Source organism: Lepisosteus oculatus, chromosome 25 (genome assembly GCF_040954835.1).
Source record: "Lepisosteus oculatus isolate fLepOcu1 chromosome 25, fLepOcu1.hap2, whole genome shotgun sequence".
Lineage (NCBI taxonomy): Eukaryota > Metazoa > Chordata > Actinopteri > Semionotiformes > Lepisosteidae > Lepisosteus > Lepisosteus oculatus.
This window is the reverse complement of record NC_090720.1, coordinates 12,396,125-12,414,347: the sequence shown is the minus strand read 5'-3', so window position 1 is coordinate 12,414,347 and position 18,223 is coordinate 12,396,125. Positions and strand designations below refer to the sequence as shown.

At 44.9% G+C, this 18,223-nt stretch overlaps 1 protein-coding gene across 6 annotated transcripts in view; it reads right to left on the bottom strand.

The window, feature by feature from the left end:
• The window catches only part of si:dkey-264d12.5 (coiled-coil domain-containing protein 30), a 62,950-nt gene that overhangs the window by 31,533 nt on the left and 13,194 nt on the right, over nt 1-18,223 (bottom strand). For 2 of the 6 annotated variants that reach the window (XM_069184075.1, XM_069184073.1), the window contains 12 exons: nt 17,020-17,210; nt 16,825-16,914; nt 16,128-16,211; nt 13,707-13,860; nt 13,338-13,409; nt 12,480-12,595; nt 10,051-10,238; nt 7,890-8,082; nt 7,568-7,780; nt 6,241-6,357; nt 4,531-4,656; nt 2,957-3,094 (listed from right to left, as the gene is read on the bottom strand). In XM_069184075.1, coding sequence (XP_069040176.1) covers nt 2,957-3,094; nt 4,531-4,656; nt 6,241-6,357; nt 7,568-7,780; nt 7,890-8,082; nt 10,051-10,238; nt 12,480-12,595; nt 13,338-13,409; nt 13,707-13,860; nt 16,128-16,211; nt 16,825-16,914; nt 17,020-17,210 — 1,682 coding nt within the window. The other 4 variants (XM_069184074.1, XM_015336784.2, XM_069184076.1 and 1 more) reach the window with 4 other exon arrangements.

Below are 18,223 nucleotides of genomic sequence, written 5' to 3'. Positions count from 1 at the left end.
AGGCCTTGGCCATCAAGAAAATGCCTGAGGATTTAAAATCTGTTAGACTCTGTTGTGAATTGTATCAAGGCTCGACCAATGAATTCACATCTGCTTTGCTTGACTAAACAGGCTCACCCCACTTACTGAAATGGTGCTTTTTTATTGTTTATTTTTGATTGTTGTTGTTCTGTAAAGCACTTTGAGAAGCCACCTTTAAAGGCACTATATCAAATAAAGTTTATTATTATAATATTTATTATATGTGTATGCGAGTGTGTGCACGCACACACGCTCATGTTGGTCATTGAGATTTTCTGGGGTTCCTATTAGTAGATGACTTGTAGGTGGTAGGTGGTACTTGGATGCTTTGGTTTGATACTTGGTCCAGAAAGTTTGAGAACCACTGCACCAGTCTATTGCAGGGCCCACACAGACACAATCACGCACACACTCACACCAAGGTCAGTTTTCTCAGAATGCAATTAACCTACCAGTTTGTCAGCATGTCTTTGGACTGTGGGAATAAACCAGAGCCCCTACAGCTCACCCACACGAACACAGGGGGAACATACAAACTCCACACAGACAGCTCCCCGGGAATTGAACCCAGGGCCCCAGCGCTGCAGGGAAGCAACCATGCTGCCACCTTTTTGAGCTATCCAGCACTTAATATTTTCTTTTGAGAGCTATTCAGTATTACATGGCAAGATTTGAAAATAAGCCATGACACAAGTGTTTTACATGCTATGTAAGATGGCACAGAATTCAAAGGAAATGATGAAGTGCTGTCTGCATGCCAGATCAGAACACTTGGAACTGCATAGACTGAAGCCAGGATGTGGTGTGGTGTGGAACACAGTGTAGCAGGCAGCACCATCTAGTGATGAGAAAAGCACCTGCTGCAGTGGATTTCAAACTTTTGTGGGGAAAAAAAACTTGCACACTCTAAGGTGCCTCAAGACAAAAACAATGAGACAGCAATGCATTTCCAGAGCAAACTGGATCACCTGCACAGAAGAGGCCACTTTCTCTCATACAGCAGTGTTAAACCTGTAAGGTAGAGTAGCTCCAACAAGTACCAAGCTGCAAAAAGCAGTAGAAAAAAATACTGCACCCAAGTGGAGATTTAGACCAGTTAAAAACATCCCAAGCTATGCTCTATAATCTGTGCAGCTGTCCTTTACAACAGAACCTTAGCAAAAAACACGCAGGCAGTGGGATTGCCAATGCACTCTAGTGGACAGCAAACACAGTGTCACCAAACACTACAAGCCTCAAGGCTGTGTCCTACTGTATCTCTGGGGCTTTTCTCCCTTTTTTACAAAAAACTTCACATCCTGGGCTGACTCGGTTAAGATTTTTAAATATGCAGATTATGCTATTATTGGCCTCGTCTCTCATAATGATGAGGTTCTACAACGCCAACCTGGCGTTCTGATCATCAATGGTCATCGCAGTTGTCTGTCGCATGTTCAACTCAGCTCAATAATGCTCAACAATGCATCAGAAACCAGGGAGATCATTATTGATTTTAGATGTGTCCAGAACACACAATTTCCCGTCACCATTAATGACCATCAATAGTGTCCACAAATTCCTTCCAATTCTTGGGATCATGTATAAGTGACGACCTTAAAAGGAACCCCAGCATAGATCACATACTGTACTTAAGGCGGCACAGCAGACGATGTACTTTCTCTGTACTTCAGAAACACAGCGAGCCAACAATTCAATTGTACACATCCACTATTCAAATTATTTTGACAACTTCCATCTCTGTTTAGTATGGGAATTTGGAAAGCTATACAAAAGGAAAACTGGAAAAGAGCATGTCCGAAGACTCAAGTTTATGCTGTGAACGCCCTTCCATTTTTTCCTTGACACTAGCTATACCTTCAGTTGTACTTACAAGATTATTTCCGACCCCTCTTAGTCAGCCCATAATAATAATAATAATAATAATAATTGCTTACACTTATATAGCGCTTTTCTGGAAACTCCACTCAAAGCACTTTACAGGTAATGGGAATCCCCTCCACCACCACCAATGTGCAGCATCCACCTGGATGATGCGACGGCATCCATAGTGCGCCAGAACGCTCCCCACACACCAGCTCTCAGTGGGGAGGAGAGCAGACTAATGAAGCCAGTTCATAGAGGGGGATTTATTAGGAGGCCATGAGTGGTAAGGGCCAATGGGAAATTCTGCCAGGATGCCAGGGTTACACCCCTATGGGGTTTTTAATGACCACAGAGAGTCAGGACCTCGGTTTTACATCTCATCCAAAGGACGGTGCCTGTTTACAGTATAGTGTCCCCATCGCTATACTGGAGCATTAGGACCCACATGAACTGCAGGGTGAGCGCCCCCTGCTGGCCCCACTAACACCTCTTCCAGCAGCAACCTTAGTTTTCCCCAGGAGGTCTCCCATCCTGGTACTGACCAGGCTCACACCTGCTGAGCTTCAGTGGGCTGCCAATTGTGAGTTGCAGGGTGATATGGCTGCTGGCATAATCTTTTTCAGCTCTTCCCTTCAGGCAAGTGCTTTAAATCAATCCTCTTCAACCTCTTCTTTCCCACTACCATGCAAACCCTTTCCACCTTCAGGTATTTACTGTAGCATCTCTTTTACAATCCCGTTTGCTACATGTAAGACGAATGTTTACATGTGCATGTGAATGGGATTGTGTTTTGCTATTCAATCTGCATTTTGTTTTTAATACTGTGTGTGTTGTATGTTTGCCTTATCGGTGTTCTCTTGCTGCACCAAAAGCAAATTCCACCAGATATCATTTTGTGACAATAAAGAATTCTACTCTATTCAAAGTCTATGTCACTACAGAAGAATAATTATATGACCTTTATGTATAAATGGGTAAATCTTTTTTTTTCCCCAAGACAAGAAAAATCTCAGCTTTTATGGCACCGATGCTACAGACTTTGGTTGCTGGAGAGTGAGATGTGAAGACTTGCCTTGTGCTCCAACAAGTCCTTCTCCCCCTGCAGCTGTGTGAGGCTGGTGCTCAGGGACCTGCTCTCCTGAAGTCCAGCTCTCAGCGCCTGAGTCTCCATTCGCAAGCTCCTCAGCTCACCCTGACTCCTGTGCAGCTCCTGAAGACAAGAACATAAAGCCTTTACCAATAAATGCCATTTGGTACATTTAGACTGCCTGGTTATGGCCTGCAAATCAATCCTAAAATCTAATTTTATCTTCCTGAATGATCATAGGGTTTCCATTTCAACAACGTGACTGGGTAACCTGCTTCAGACTCCCACCACCCTCTGTGTAAAGGTACCCCTTTTCTTCTCATGCTTCAATATACCTCTTCCTTGGTTTTCACTTGAGCCCACTGGTTCATGTTTTACCACCGTCCTTCAATGTGTCCATTGAGGTACATTTTCTCCACCGCATTTGAAGTATAACTGAATGAAGTTTCCTGTTCAAGACTAATGTTCAACAAATGACTAATTTTAACAATCAGCATATGAAGTTAATTAATATATCTGGTTGCTCTTGCCTTTTGTAATGAAAAATCTAATTGTACACAATACAATTGCACGCAAAACATGTGAACACACAACAATTGAGACTAGCTGTTAGTATCTCTTCTGATCCCTAACATGTTTTGCATGAGGAATACCAACTGATTCCTTCAACTAGGTAAACAGACATTTTAGAGTCCCTCAGGGCAGGTGTAACCTTACGAGAAATTCTTTTATCTTTTGATCAAACTACTCCACAAACGGACACAATAAAGGAGTGCTGTTTTATGGGAAATTGCAATTAGTGGTTATGTGAGGAAATGGAAGGTATTGTGCAATTATAGTGGCTTGGTGTTATTTTGGGGGAAGTGAACTTACAGGTTCTGGTAAGCTGTGTAGGAGTGGTGTGTAATGTATGGGTTGATGTCTTTTATGTAATGTTATATTTATTCTTAATGTAACATTAAGATGTACTGTTTATACTTTTTGTAAATCGCTGTGTGTGTAAAATATAACTGCGTGGATGAAAAACAAGCAGAGTGGTGGCTCTGTGGCTAAGGATCTGAGCCTGTGGCTGGAAGGTTGCCGGTGCGTATCCTGCGGCCGGCAGGGGAATCCTACTCTGTTGGGCCCCTGAGCAAGGCCCTTTACCCCCACTGCTCCAGGGGTGCCGTATAAATGGCTGACCCTGCGCTCTGACCCCAAGCTTCTCTCCCTGTTTGTGTGTCTCATGGAGAGCAAGCTGGGGTATGTGAAAAGACAAATTCCTAATGCAAGAAATTGTATAATAAAGTGATCTTAACAAATGTCTTGAGAAATTCTATCGTAGGAAGAGTATTTCAGACCTGGAGCACAGGGAAGACCAACTGCAGCCAGAACTCCCCGTACAATAACCTGCAATCACTCAAGCGAGCTGTGAGGGAGGGACGGAGAGGAAGGCAACCTTAATAACAGCCCATCCTCTGCCCCCTTAAAAACGGCTGAAGGAAGACCCGGCTCTCTGCTGTCTGGTGTTCAGAAGCCCTGTAGCCGTTCGGCTCTATATAAGAAGAATGGCGCCCCACCTCCCTCTCCTTTTTCAGGGTGCCCTGGGCAGCAGTCAGGTCGACCTCGAGCTGCTTCCTCCACTCCTGCTCTTCCGTCAGACGCCCCTCCAGCACCGCCAGCTTCTCCTGGCTGCTGCTCTTCAGCTGCGGGACACGGGGGGATAAATCGTAGATCATCGCTCAGCCCCCTGCACAGCCCTTGCAGCTTGGGCTTGCAGACCCCTTCACGAACGGCCGAGATGAAGCTGAGCTCAAGCCTGTGTCCGGTGTGCAAGTGGCCTCCAGTCACTTGGCCTAAAGCAGGGTTTCTACATCCTGGACAGGAGTCCTCTAACTGGACATTAGTGGACTTTTAAACTTGTATGTAAACTCTCATTTGGATTTTAAAACAGGCCTAAAACACTACAGTCAAACAGGTCTACAGCAGCAGGTCTACAGAGGTTAGCTCCTTAAAATGGTGTTTACTAATCATTAATCAGTTTATCAATCTATGCGCACGCTTTACGTTGGAATATTACGGTTTCTACTTTAAGAATCAATGGTTCAATGGAGAACCGGTAAAGGAAAATGTTTCTGGAAATCTAATTACATACACTGTACACCTGTCAGCTGTCTGGTGCTTGTTAAAAAACTGCTAGCAAGTCAAACAAGACCGTTTTTAAATCCATATTGGCTGCTTCTTTAAATGCAATTGTTGAGCAAAAATTCTTTACGTTTAGTTCTATCACAACCACGCAGAAATAAGAAGGCTGATTGGTGAGTTTTATACAGTATGATTCCTAAAACATTAATTCTAATATCTTATTATTTCTAATGATTCCAATATTTGGGGTCTTCAGTTCCCCAGAAAGGTAAACAGTGAGTATGAGGATCAGAGGCAGATTTGCTTGGCCCAGGTGATTCAACATAAATGCCAACTGAACCTGATCCTTAAAGGGAACTGCAATGCTATTTTTTATATTTCAGGATTAGAAAGAATCACAATGATCAGTACATTTCAAACCACAATGAAAGTAAAAAAAGTGTGTACAAACAGAACCTTTTTAGAGGGATGAGCAGTAGAAAATAAAAATACTTTAAAAGAATGTAAGATTCTTGTTTGCTTGGTTACCAGCTGCTAACGCATCCCAGATACACAATTAGCTGATTTATACGACTTGCAGAGAATCAGCTGAATTGCTTGATCCAGATACCCTCTGTTTTCAGCTCTGTCCACTTCCTCTAAATGTCCACTTGCACCCCCAGGTCTGTGTTTTATGGCTGAGCTTGGATGAACATCTTGGCTTAATGTAGGTGATGCCTCTGAGGATTTCAAACACTTAAATGTTTTGTTAAATGCCTTTATCAATCTCCTCAGTTCAAAAAGAAGTCTGGTTTCTAACCTGCCTGTGGATAAGAACATTTTTCAAAATGCACTAGCTAGAGCTGTTATTGCCCTGACTCACCTGCTGAAGGCAGGCCTGTTATTGCCCCAAACTCACCTGCTGAAGGCAGGCCTGTTATTGCCCTGACTCACCTGCTGAAGGCAGGCCTGTTATTGCCCCAAACTCACCTGCTGAAGGCAGGCCTGTTATTGCCCTGACTCACCTGCTGAAGGCAGGCCTGTTATTGCCCTGACTCACCTGCTGAAGGCAGGCCTGTTATTGCCCCAAACTCACCTGCTGAAGGCAGGCCTGTTATTGCCCTGACTCACCTGCTGAAGGCAGGCCTGTTATTGCCCTGACTCACCTGCTGAAGGTACGCCTCTGGCTCACTAGTGAGGGCAAGGGGCTGAATTTCCCTCTTCAGTTGAGGTCCCTCCAGATCCTGAGAAAGCTGACTCAGCTCTCCCTCCAGGCGTTTGATCTGCATGGTAAACGAGATTGATTTGCATTAGTTTCAAAAACAGCTACAAGATAAGTTTAAAAGTTATCTAAACTGTATTTAGATGACTTGGAAAAGTCAGCTACAGATCCCTACTAATGGGTGATGCCAGAGCAAATAGGAAGAACCATCTGGAAGTCTCACTGTCTACCTACTGCTGAAACGGCAGACAACACACTTCCCTGTGAAACTGAATTTCCAAACCAGTGCCACAGAGGACAGTGCTGTTGGAGATGCTGTTGTTCAGATGACATTAAACTGAGGTTCTGACTACATGGTCACTAAAGATGTGATTGAGCAGGGGTGTACACCCTGGTGTTCCTGGCTCAATTCCAATCCAATCAAGACTTGCAGTTTGACTTAACTGGTATCGCAACTATTTCCCCCATTTGATCTACTGTGTAGGGGTGAGAATAACACCTCAGGTCAGTGCTGCAGCTCAGTGGTGAACTAAATGGTTCCTCTCCAAGTTTTTCGGATCCTTCATGATGAAAAACTCTATATAAATGCAATTAATAATTACAATTATTGCTATGCAGACAAGTTTCCTTGGACTAGGTGTGCATTCAGAGTGAACTCATGAATAGCAGTTCTTTGTCAGTTTACTGTCAACAGACTGTCTCCATTGACAGTCAAAACCTACAACTTCAGATTGGCTGATATAACTTTAGATCAAATCAGAATGATGACACACTCAAAAGAAAGCACAGTTAATGATTGACTGTACACTGCTTTCTCCTCATCTACGGTTTTGTCTATTGACAGTGTCAGCCTCAGCCTGGCCTGAGAGGCTTCTAGAACATCCCTAGAAGTCCGAAGCTTCTAGAACATCCTTAGAAGTCCGAAGCTTCTAGAACATTCTCACAGGACTGTAGCTGCTCTGCTCTCCAGGGCTCAAATCAAAATTTGAACATGTTTTCCTCCATATTACCCATCGCATCGTGGTTCATCACATCGTTCTAAAGATTACCATACTCATTAACTGGACAGGTATGCGCTTAATGTTCATGTTTATAACAGAGCACTGTGCTGTACTTTCTCTTATTTTCCTTCGTTATCAGGCATATCTCTGTTGATTTGCATGTATTAGGTATCATTGTGGTGTATATATATACGTTATTGGGGCAGCATGGTGATGCAATGGTCAGCATTGCTGCCTCACAGTCCTGGGGCCCTGGGTTTAATTCCAGACCTGGCGGGTTGTTAGTGTGGAGTTTGTAAAGTACGTTCTCCCTGTCATCGCCTGGGATTCCTCTGGGTGCTCCAGTTTCCTCCCACAGCAAAGACATGCTGGCAGGTTAACTGGCTTCAGGGAATATTGTCCCTGGTGTGACTGTGCGTCTGCCTGCCCTGCGGTGGACTGGCGTCCCTTCCATGGTGTACCCTGCCCTGCTCTCGTTGCCTGCTGGGATAGACTGAATTGGAGGAAGTGGTTGAAAAACGGATGGATACACATGGCACAGGAGAGCTCCCAGGCGGAAGGGGTGCTCTCTCATGCGCCGAGGGGGCCTGACCTTCCGCCGCATGCCCTCGGCCTCGCCCTCGTGCCGCTCCCGCTCCTCCTTGCTGCGGTTCTGCGCCTCCCCCAGCAGCGCCTCCAGCTCCTCGTTCCGCTCCACCAGCTCCTCGTGCTCCGCCTGCAGCTTGAGCAGCCGCCTCTGCAGCTCCCGCAGGCGGCAGGCCTGGTCCTCGGCGTCCTGGCGGCACCTGCGGCCACAATCAGTAACGTCTTCATCCAGCAGGGCACATTCAAATCTAACTGTAGACGGACTTATAATAATGATAATTCCTTACACCTATATAGCGCTTCACAGCTAATGGGGATCCCCTCCACCACCACCAGTGTGCAGCCCCACCTGGATGATGCGACGGCAGCCATAGTGCGCCAGAACGCCCCCCACACACCAGCTCTCAGTGGGGAGGAGAGCAGGGAGGGAGGAGAGCCAGTTCAGAGATGGGGCTTCATTGATCTTCAGTGGGCTGCCAGTTGTGAGTTGCAGGATGATATAGCTTCTGGCAAAACTTATTGTTCTTATTAAATCTTATCATTAAGACGAGCAGATCATCAGTATACAGTATATCACCCTGCAGCTCACAACTGGCAACACACTGAAGAGCTCAGCAGGTGTGAGTCTGGTCTGTACCTGGATGGGAGACTCCTGGGAAAGCTGAGGTGTTAGTGGGACCAGCAGGGGGTGCTCACCTTGTTTGTCCTAATGCCCCAGTATAGTGACAGGGACACTACACTGTAAATAAACTGCAGCCTTTCGGATGAGATGTAAAACCGAGGTCCTGACTCTCTGTGGTCATTAAAAATCCCGGGGCATTTCTCAATAAGAGTAGGGGTGTTCCCCCAGTGTTCTGGTCAAATTTCCCATTGGCTTTTACCAGTCATGGCCTCTTAATAATCTCCATCTATAAACTGTAATCATCACTCTGCACTCCTGCAGGTTAAATTGGAACAGTGTTTGATTCTTGACACCAACAAGAGTTAGATAACTTATGCTGAGCTTGTCTGATATTATTTCAAGCTCTTCCATACTCAGTAAGTTTCACACAAACCTTAATTCTAAAGCAGAGCTGACTGTTCTCAGTACACAAACAGGAGTCTACAGTCAAGGCCCTTGACAAAGCCCTCTCTGTAGTCAGCCATGCTTTTTTCTATTTTTTGCAATGGCATACCATACCACATTGTCTGCTCTTGTTTCTTTTCACACTCTGAGTCGTTTTTTTACATTCCAGGAATCAGGCTGCAAGGGTTTTAGAAATATGCAAATTCCCACCTGCAAACAACACCTGTCATGTAGGGGCATGTCAATAGGCACATGGTGCCACCCTGGCAAAAATCGACACAGAATTAACACTTCCCAGCAGACCTGAGCCAAATAGCAACGAAATATTGCTTAATAGTATCTCAAGCTCTTCCACACCCTGTAGGTTTCACACAAACCCGGATTCTAAACCAAAGCTGACTGTTATACTCATCATTCAACTCCCCGTACAAACAGTTATTCAACACCATTATTCTAAATTCTGAGAAAAATCTGTAATTTTATGTTTTGCTGATACTTAAATATTTTCAAATGATCGGTATTCTTGAAATACTAATAATGTCTGATAATATTAAGCATGTGAAAAAACGCTGAAAAATTGGACTATTCAATGCCCAAAATATAATTAAGCCAAACTATATTGTGTGCTTGGGTAGCAGACTGGGACTTTGATGCTCAGCTTCAGTTTGGGAGTGATACTTTCTTGTGCTCTTTTGTATTGGTATTGGTATTTATACTTGGTATTTAACAGACAGGTAATTTGGGACTATACACTGTAAACTTCCCTCCACCCAATTTCTAACAGTTATAGACAATTCAGGGTCAGGGGGAGCTGGAGTTTATCCAGGCAAGTAATTGGCGCAAGGTTGGATACACCCTGGACTTGCTGCCAGTCCACTGTAGGGCACACACGACACTCACACCAGGGCACACAGGAGGAACATACTGACTCCACCCAGATAGCACCCCAGCTCCAGAACTGAACTCTGGGCCTCAGCACAGCAAGGCAGCCACTGTGTGACCATGCCACCCTTGCACTGTAAACTTATGAATCCACATTTTACTACATAGTGATATGTTACACAATATATACTTTGTAGAATACATCTGCTGCAGGAGAGACCTTTTATGGATGAGCTCCTCTTGATCCTTATTGCTCAGGCTGGCATCTGCAGTCTGTATTTCAGGGCCAGGGCCGGCGGAGAGCTCTTCAGCCTTCACCTGGCCCAGGAGAGCTGCAGGAGACAGTGACTCTTCTGCCTTTCCTCCTCCATCCCTGACGGACTGCGGCTCCCTTCTCAGGCTCTCCACCTACGAGACAACGGGAGATCAATAAAGGTTAAAAATTCAATGCAAAAAAAAAACTATTGAACTTGCAAAGCACTTTTCATCTTGCCACATTTTACAAACGCAAGGATATCCACGTTATCCACCAAGTTCTGCAATGACAATACCGCAGATAAAATCATTTTCAGTAGCCGCATGACCCTAATTTCCAAATGCAAAAGCCAAGAAGGTTAATGGTAATAATTATAACACTAAGTTATTCTAAAATGTGCTGTGAGCATGAGTAAACAGATCAACAGCAGTATCACTATCAGGATCAGAGCACTGCTGTGTGTGTGTGTGCCTCATTTCACAATCTGCATTAATATAAAAATGATTAGAAAAAGAAAAGAAGGTGTGACAGTCACTTGTGTGAGGATATATGTGAGCATGTGTCACGTCAGCACTGCTGAGGCTGATCAGGTCCAGACACACCCAGGAAAAAGGCAGCTGAGAATGTTCAACCAGCCCAGCTGGGAACTGGTTTCAGAACACCCCTGAGGAAAATACACTCAGAGAAAAGGAACAGTTTCCATCTTCTAACCATTTCTTCCAGTTCAGGGTCGCAAGGGAGCAAGAGGCAGACCCAGCAAGCAACAGGTGCAAGGCAGGGTCTGAGCAGGCACACACAAACGCACCCTCACTCACACTAAGGGGTAATTTTTCCAGAAGCCAATTAACATACCAGTAGGTTTTTGGGCTGTGGGAGGAAACCAGAGCACCCAGAGGAAACCCACATGAACACGGGGAGAACGTACAAACTCCACACACAATTCCTCTGGTCTGGAATTGAACCCGGGGCCCCAGCACTGTACCACCATGCCACCTCTCTTTCAACCATGTTAATCACAAAATCGTTCGCTGTGAGCTAGTTACACATAATGGCTTTAAAGGGCTGGATTCAGGCAGTGTTTTATTTTCCAAGCCCTTTCTATTTTGTTTGTAATGTATTCAGCATGTCAGTACATGTAATGTATGTATTCGGAATGTTCAAAGCCATTGTACAAAAAACAATGATCTGACCACAAAACAACTTAGTCAACACTAGAGGTCAGTAAAAATATACAAGCAATAATATATATCAACACAACAGAATTTTCCTTGGCTGATCCACGGGTCAGAGGGTTACTATGACACTGTTTCTATCCTGCGGGTAAAAATGAGGACAAATCTGGTGCACCAAATTTTAATTCGGTGCAAAAGGTTTTGTTATCTCAGAGCCCTTGGTTTAGGTAAATTGCTAGGCTGCTTAGAGCCCCAAGGCCACCAGGGGGCCCCCTCACTGTGCAACACAACATTCCTAATCAGCACATTCAAATATGATCCACAAATTCCTTCCAGTGGTCTTTTCTGTTGCTACTGTGCAATCTAGGCTGTTAAAGTTGGTTACTTATAAATGATAATATTAGTTATGCATGTAAATGTCAATGTAGTAAATGACTCTCATCTTTGACGAAAGAGGACCATATCAGTTTAGTTCCAGCTGCTGCTACACCGAATGCTGTTCGCTGCATTTCGGAAAAGTAGTAAATGTTGTGTTGCTTAAACTAAAAATCTTGTAGTTGCAACCGGTAAATGCATATTGTCCGCCAAAATGACATTCCTATTGGGTGTTGAAAAAAGGAAGAGCAGAAAAGAAAAGCAGGTTAAGCGATCTCAAAACAGAAGTACGCCAAATCACGTCACTGCGATAAGGCATTTGTATCTGTTTCAGTTTTGAGTCTGTCAGATCCATGTAACTAGCGAACGGCAGACAAGCCATATTTTCTAGCTTGACATGTAGACTACTAGTTGTATTGAGCATATCACTGCACAGAGCAAGGTCATGCTTCTTTATGATGTGGTTTGTGCTTCTTGATCTTATTTTTAAGTTATTTATTGTGTTCCTCAAAGCTGGTTAATAAAAGATTTCTAGTGATATAATTAATTTATGTAATTGATCTAACTAGTAAAATCAGTTGGGGTGGGAGCTGCCAATCATGATCTAGAGGGGCCCCCTTCCAAGATCTTGCCCAGAGCCCCCAAAAAGCTAGGGCCACCCTGCTTCATTCTGCAGGCAATCTAACCATGACGGCTTATTCAGAAAGGCCGTGGGTGAACTCCTCCACATGCAGAGAAGGTATCTTGATTGCCCTGTCGGCAGCCCGCACTGTGAGTTCCTTCTCACCCCTGCTGGACTGAAGCAGTGTGAGAGAGGAACGACAGAGAGAAAGGAGAGTGAAGCACCGTGTCCAGCAGCGATCTCCTCTCCGCGTCCAGGTGGCGCACGCGGGCTCTCAGAGCCAGAATCTCCCGGTCCAGCCTGTCGTTCTGCTCTTTGGCCTTCTGCAGCTCGGTCACGTCTGGGGAAAAGGGAATTGAACCGCAGTCAGAGAAGGGGCAGGGAACCCGAAGCACTGCCGAAACACATCAGAAACACACAGAGACGCTCTGAACCCTCTGAGTCGTCTGGGGAAGGAGTGGCTCCAGACGCCGTGTGTATCGGCATGTTCCAGACCCAGGTCAGGACAGAGGGCTCTGGACTGTTCATTAATTTGTCTCCTGCAGGCAGACCTGCAGCTGCTGAAACTGTTACTGTATCAGGAATCCGACTGACACCTAGTTACTGATGAGAATTTATTTTATTTATTTGGGAAACAAATCAGATATTAAATGAATACATTACAAGGACAGTATTGGTACAAAAAAAACTACTATACCTTCTTTGTTCCTTTACTAATTATGTTCCCCTCTAGGGTTACACTTTTATTTTTTTTTAAACCTAAATCCTGGAGCACAACAGCTGTTCTGAAATCCACCATGTTCGTCAATGGGAAGTGGCAGAACTGAATATTAGTCACGTTCAGTACTCTATGCTCCTACTTTTACTACATGGTGTCTCACCAAAACTGTCTTTCCAACAACACCATGCCTTTTCATTATTTCACTATTCAAAACATTTAACGCAGACAACAGTGAAAGAAATATGAATAATAAAAGCGAATTTGGGGTAACTTGACTACTGGGCCATCTATTTCGTTACACAGAAGAAGTTCTGGGACTCAGCTGGGAGAGCCCGGCAGCCTGGGCCAAAAGTTGTCTCACCTCTCTCTTTGAGCTTGGCCACCTCCTCTTTCAGCAGCTCCACCTCCTCATTGGCTCTCTGCAACTCTGGCTCTGAGAAAGAAAAACCATGATGATAAAAAAAGTGCTTGGCTGATACTCTTAGCCAAAGCACCTTATCTTTGTTTCTGCCCCAGGGTACAAAAAGCTATGCCCCAACTGGGATATGAACTCGCAGCCTCCCAGTAACGCTGTGCTCAGCCAAATCCCACTAAAACTCATACGGCCTTTCAAGGGGAGCAGACTCGCTGCAGAGCGGTAGGCGGATAATCGAGGACCGGCCCACAGCGGGCACTTGACAATGCTATGCTACCGTGCCCGGCCTGCTGGCCTGCCCTTCCCAGCGCTCACCGCACTGCCCCCCCGCCTGCCTGGCAGAGTCCAGCTCGTTGCTCAGCCGGCGGATCTCCTCGTGCGCCATGGCCAGCCGGCGGGATGCCTCGTCCAGGTCCCTCTCCAGACGCTGGCGCGCCAGCCGCTCGTCGGACAGCTCGGCGCCGTGAGCCTAGGGGAGGGAGGGAGGGAGGGAGGTTCAGCGCTGGAGCCCCCAGCCCCTCGTGCTCCGCCCCGGGCACAGGGGCGAGGACCAGGCCTCTTCCTGAAGGCCACAAGATCTCACTGCCTGTTACTCGCTCAAGACATCCTCCCGGACCACCACCGCGGTCAAAATAATACACAGACTTTTGTTATAGGATCTGTCCCAGATCCAGAGCTTCCTCACACAAGACGGGAATCAATGGACAGAGATCTGTAATTTCATTTTTGGTGCAAAATGAATATACAGTAGAATATAGATTAACATATTCCAGCAGGACTAGATAAAACAGTTTGGGTATCTAAATTGGTTCACATTCAGGGGGAGAAGCATAGATAATCCTTTTTGAGGGGCACTGGCCATAATTTTAAGAAGAACTCTCAAGGCTGTCAGATTATATTCTATCATGGTTCATATTTCTTTTGAGAACAAAAGGTGAAACTTAAAACTGAAATTTTGCATCAGTGCACAGGCCAGCGAGGATAGTTTAGGACCTGGGGCAGTATAAGGTCAGGATTGTGCTGTCAGTGTGTTAGAACAGCACTGCTCCATATTCAGTCCTGGGAAGCCTTTCATGATCTGGGTGTTTGATCCATTTATGCATACAATATATTCACATATTCTACTATGAAGAAAACATTTCTTTAAATTTGATTGAAACTAATCATTAAAATAGTACTGAAAATTATCCAGTTTTAACTACTAATATGCAAGAGAGCCCTGAAATATTTAAAACCGCACTCTGAATGGGTACCCTTGATTGAAACCCTTGGTTTGAGGGCAGGTCAGTGTTAGTGCTCCAACACACTTCTAAAAATTGGGTCTTCAAACAAGCATGCTCAGATATAAAGACTTGATTTTCTTCTCGTGCTCTTGAATGTTGGGATGGTTTGATCAGATGGGCTGCAGATAACCCTGAGCTGAGTGGACACCACCAAGCAGTACAGTTCTGCCAATGTCTGCAGAAGCAAAAGATCTGAGGATTAACCAGCAACCTACAATATATTAGACAAGGAAAGAGGTATGAGACAGTGGTTAATGGACACTGGTGAAGTCAGAAACATGCACCCTGGTGTGGCTGGTGTCATGCTGAAGTCTGTGGATAGTGAATAGGAGTTAGTATGGCTCTGCAATAGCATTAGGACATGGCAGGCACAACGCTGCACAAGTCAGAGGGAGGGGCTGAATCACTGGGCAGGACATTTAGCACAAGACAAATCTAATCTGATTTCCCATCTATGGTTTTATTGCTATGCCTTGAAAAAATTAAGACTATATTACATAGTTTCCTTTTTGTTTGAATATCCCATGTTGCTTGTGTTTCAAGAAAGAATTAAAAAAAAAGAATTGCCAATTACTTTCCTTCTTATGTCCCATCAGTCCTGTTTCATCTCAGGTCTCTTCTACAAGCCACAGAGGGCGCTGTTGCACAGCCTGGCCAGCTCGAGCCCAAAAGTGCTCATGAGGCCCAGAACAGAACCAAACATGTCAGAAATATAAGATCCAGTCTGAGGTGTGAAAGGGCTCCTTCACTCTCCTCAAGTAGGATTACTATAATTTGAGGGAGGTTCCAAGTTTTGTTTTCCAATAAGATCATTCAAGGTTTGAGTCAGACAGCTGTCGATCATTATATTATAAACTGTATTATGGATGAGTAACAACCCCATTTCTGCTCAGACCTGTATACATGAAGACCTGATTGTCCAGAGTACAACAGGAAAATGTTTGCCAGTCAGTGAGGATTCAAACTGAATTTAGTAAGTTTCAGATTCTTTTACAGAAGGCTTTGAAAAAGATAAGCAATATGCATCACTTTGTGTTACCACAATAGTTTCAGTAATATGTGCAGAATTTGTCTTTTCATTGCCCTGATAATGTTTTGGAGCTGCAGTGCACCCAACATCGAAGACATCATCTCTCAATTACTGCCAGTGGGCTGTGTCTTCAAGGCTGCTGTCAATCAAACAGCTTTCCCAGCTGCTGGTGAGGATCCCAGTTTTTCCATCATGTCAGCCCGGGGAGAAAGGTGTTTGTCAGGCAGCTGTGATCCGTGTGACCAGACTGCGGCCTAACGGGGACCCACCCGCTCTTTGGGAGTTTACAGACTGCACGAGCTTCATTCAAGCTCTGGATACCTGGGGCCTTCATGCAGGGCTGAAAGCTGTGCACAGCTGTGCCTCCCATGCCTTGCTACGCAGAGCGTCGGATAAGGAATGCGAGTGGTGGGAGGGACATACGGAAGCACCAGGCTGTGTGCTCTGTGCTGCCTTCCGCACGCCGAAGAGCTTCTTCCAGGGGCTCTGGCCTGAGGACTGCGAGTCCTTGTGGAGAGACAAGGGGGATAAATTCTCAGGTCAGCGCAGCTCAATGCAGCTCCATTTCTATGCACACCACCTGCGGGGCACAGAACTCAGACACCATCAGATCCTCCATCCACTTAGGCTGTAATAAACGTATTATTATTATTATATTATACGCTTTATTCTTCCGAAAGAAAAGCTTATTGACTCCCAATCCACTCGCTAAAAAGAAAGAAACCAACTACCAAGCAAGCACAATGATGCACACATAGCTCTGCTTCATGTACATGCTTGAACTTCATGGATATACTCCTTGATTCATGGCGAGGCAGTTTAGTTATACCCTGTCATTATTTTTCATTGAAATTAATACCAACTAAGCTTTTTAAAGGCATGGATTTATTTTTCACAAAAAAGCTACATCAACGTAAAATGACTTGAAGAGCTCCTTGAAATGAGAATAATGTGAATCAATGGTTGATTTAAAAGCATTTACAAAACTGCAGCTCTCGGGAAGTGGCAGTGAGAGAAGAAAAGGTTTCATGAGGTGAGGAAGAAATGTATTTTTTGTGTGCCGGTGGAGAAAAGAAGCAATCCCCTGAGTGTCCGCTCAGTGTCCACTGTGTTCACTCACCTTGTTCATTGTTTCTTTGGTTCGCTGCATAGACTCTCGCTGCTGCCTCAGCTCCTCCTCCAGTGTCTGTCTGATCTGATCCAGCTCCTCCTAATCACCCAAAGAGCAGGCAAGCAAAGATTCACACCCAGATACACCACAGCCAGCCGTGAGTCCGCTGAGGAGAGCCGTGTGCAGCCTGGAATTGCTCCATACCTGCAGGTGCACTTCCCTCAGACTGCCGGTCAGACTCTGGGTGTCCAGCTTCCTCTCGGCTGCCTCCAGTTTCTCCAGGAGAGTCGCCCTCTCCACCAGCAGGTAGGCGATCTGCTCACTGGGGCTGCTGTGGGTGATCTCTTCCAGCCCTTCCTGCTCCAGCATCTCCTCCACCTCCTTCAGCTGGGCCTCTGCTCTCCGGCACAGCAACAGACAACAACAACAACCACGTTTACAACTCGCCGACAACTCGGAAGGCTGGGAGTATCGCTAACGATTCCAGTCATCCTGGTTTCTCACTTTATCTCCCCCCTTCCCTCAGGTGAGCGTTACAGGAGCATAAAGGCACGAACGTCCAGATACAGAGACAGTTTCTTCCCATAAGCTGTCAGCTTACTGAACTCTACCCCTACAACTGGCTCACACCGATGTGTTTTTAATTTGTACATTATTTAACTTGTTTGTTGTTGCTGCTGCTGCATTTCTGTGTTTATGTTTTTGGTGATTCCTTTAATGTCTTTGCATTGGAGCATACATGCAAATAAGCATTTCATTGCACCGCATATGACAATAAACTGAACTGAAACCCAGCAGCTGAAGTCAAACACGGCTGCTTTCAGATGTTCAAAGGAAAGCTCACAAGAACTACAAAGATGCTACTGACAGCAAAGGCTTGGAACTGTACAGTGCTGAGAGAAAACACTAATTTATGATAATGCATTCTGAAACAATAGTTATAATAAAAAACATTTTTAGGAATAGAGATTAGTAATATTTATGCAAAATACCATGAAAGCAAAAAGAGAACACACACTAACTCTTGTTGTCTCAGCCTTCTGCACCTCTCAGGTCTGTAGGCAGATAGGTACTTATGAAGATAATATGAATGCCTTGAGCACAAAAGTGATATGAAAAAGGCCCACAGAGTCACTATGTATAGATGTCCTCATTTTAACACAAGGACTATCTTGTGATTACCTCTGAAGCTCACATTTCTGTAACCATGTATCTCATCAATAGCAATTCACAGGGTTAGAATAATGAATAACACTGGAATTAAATGTACCCACTTACAGAAAACATTTACAGAAATACTGTTGAGTGATATTCTGTTTACAAGACTTAAGAAGCACCTCAATTTTTGTATATTTGAAGACAGACTTTGGGATTGACTTTTAAGCACTTCCCTGCAAGACCCATTTGA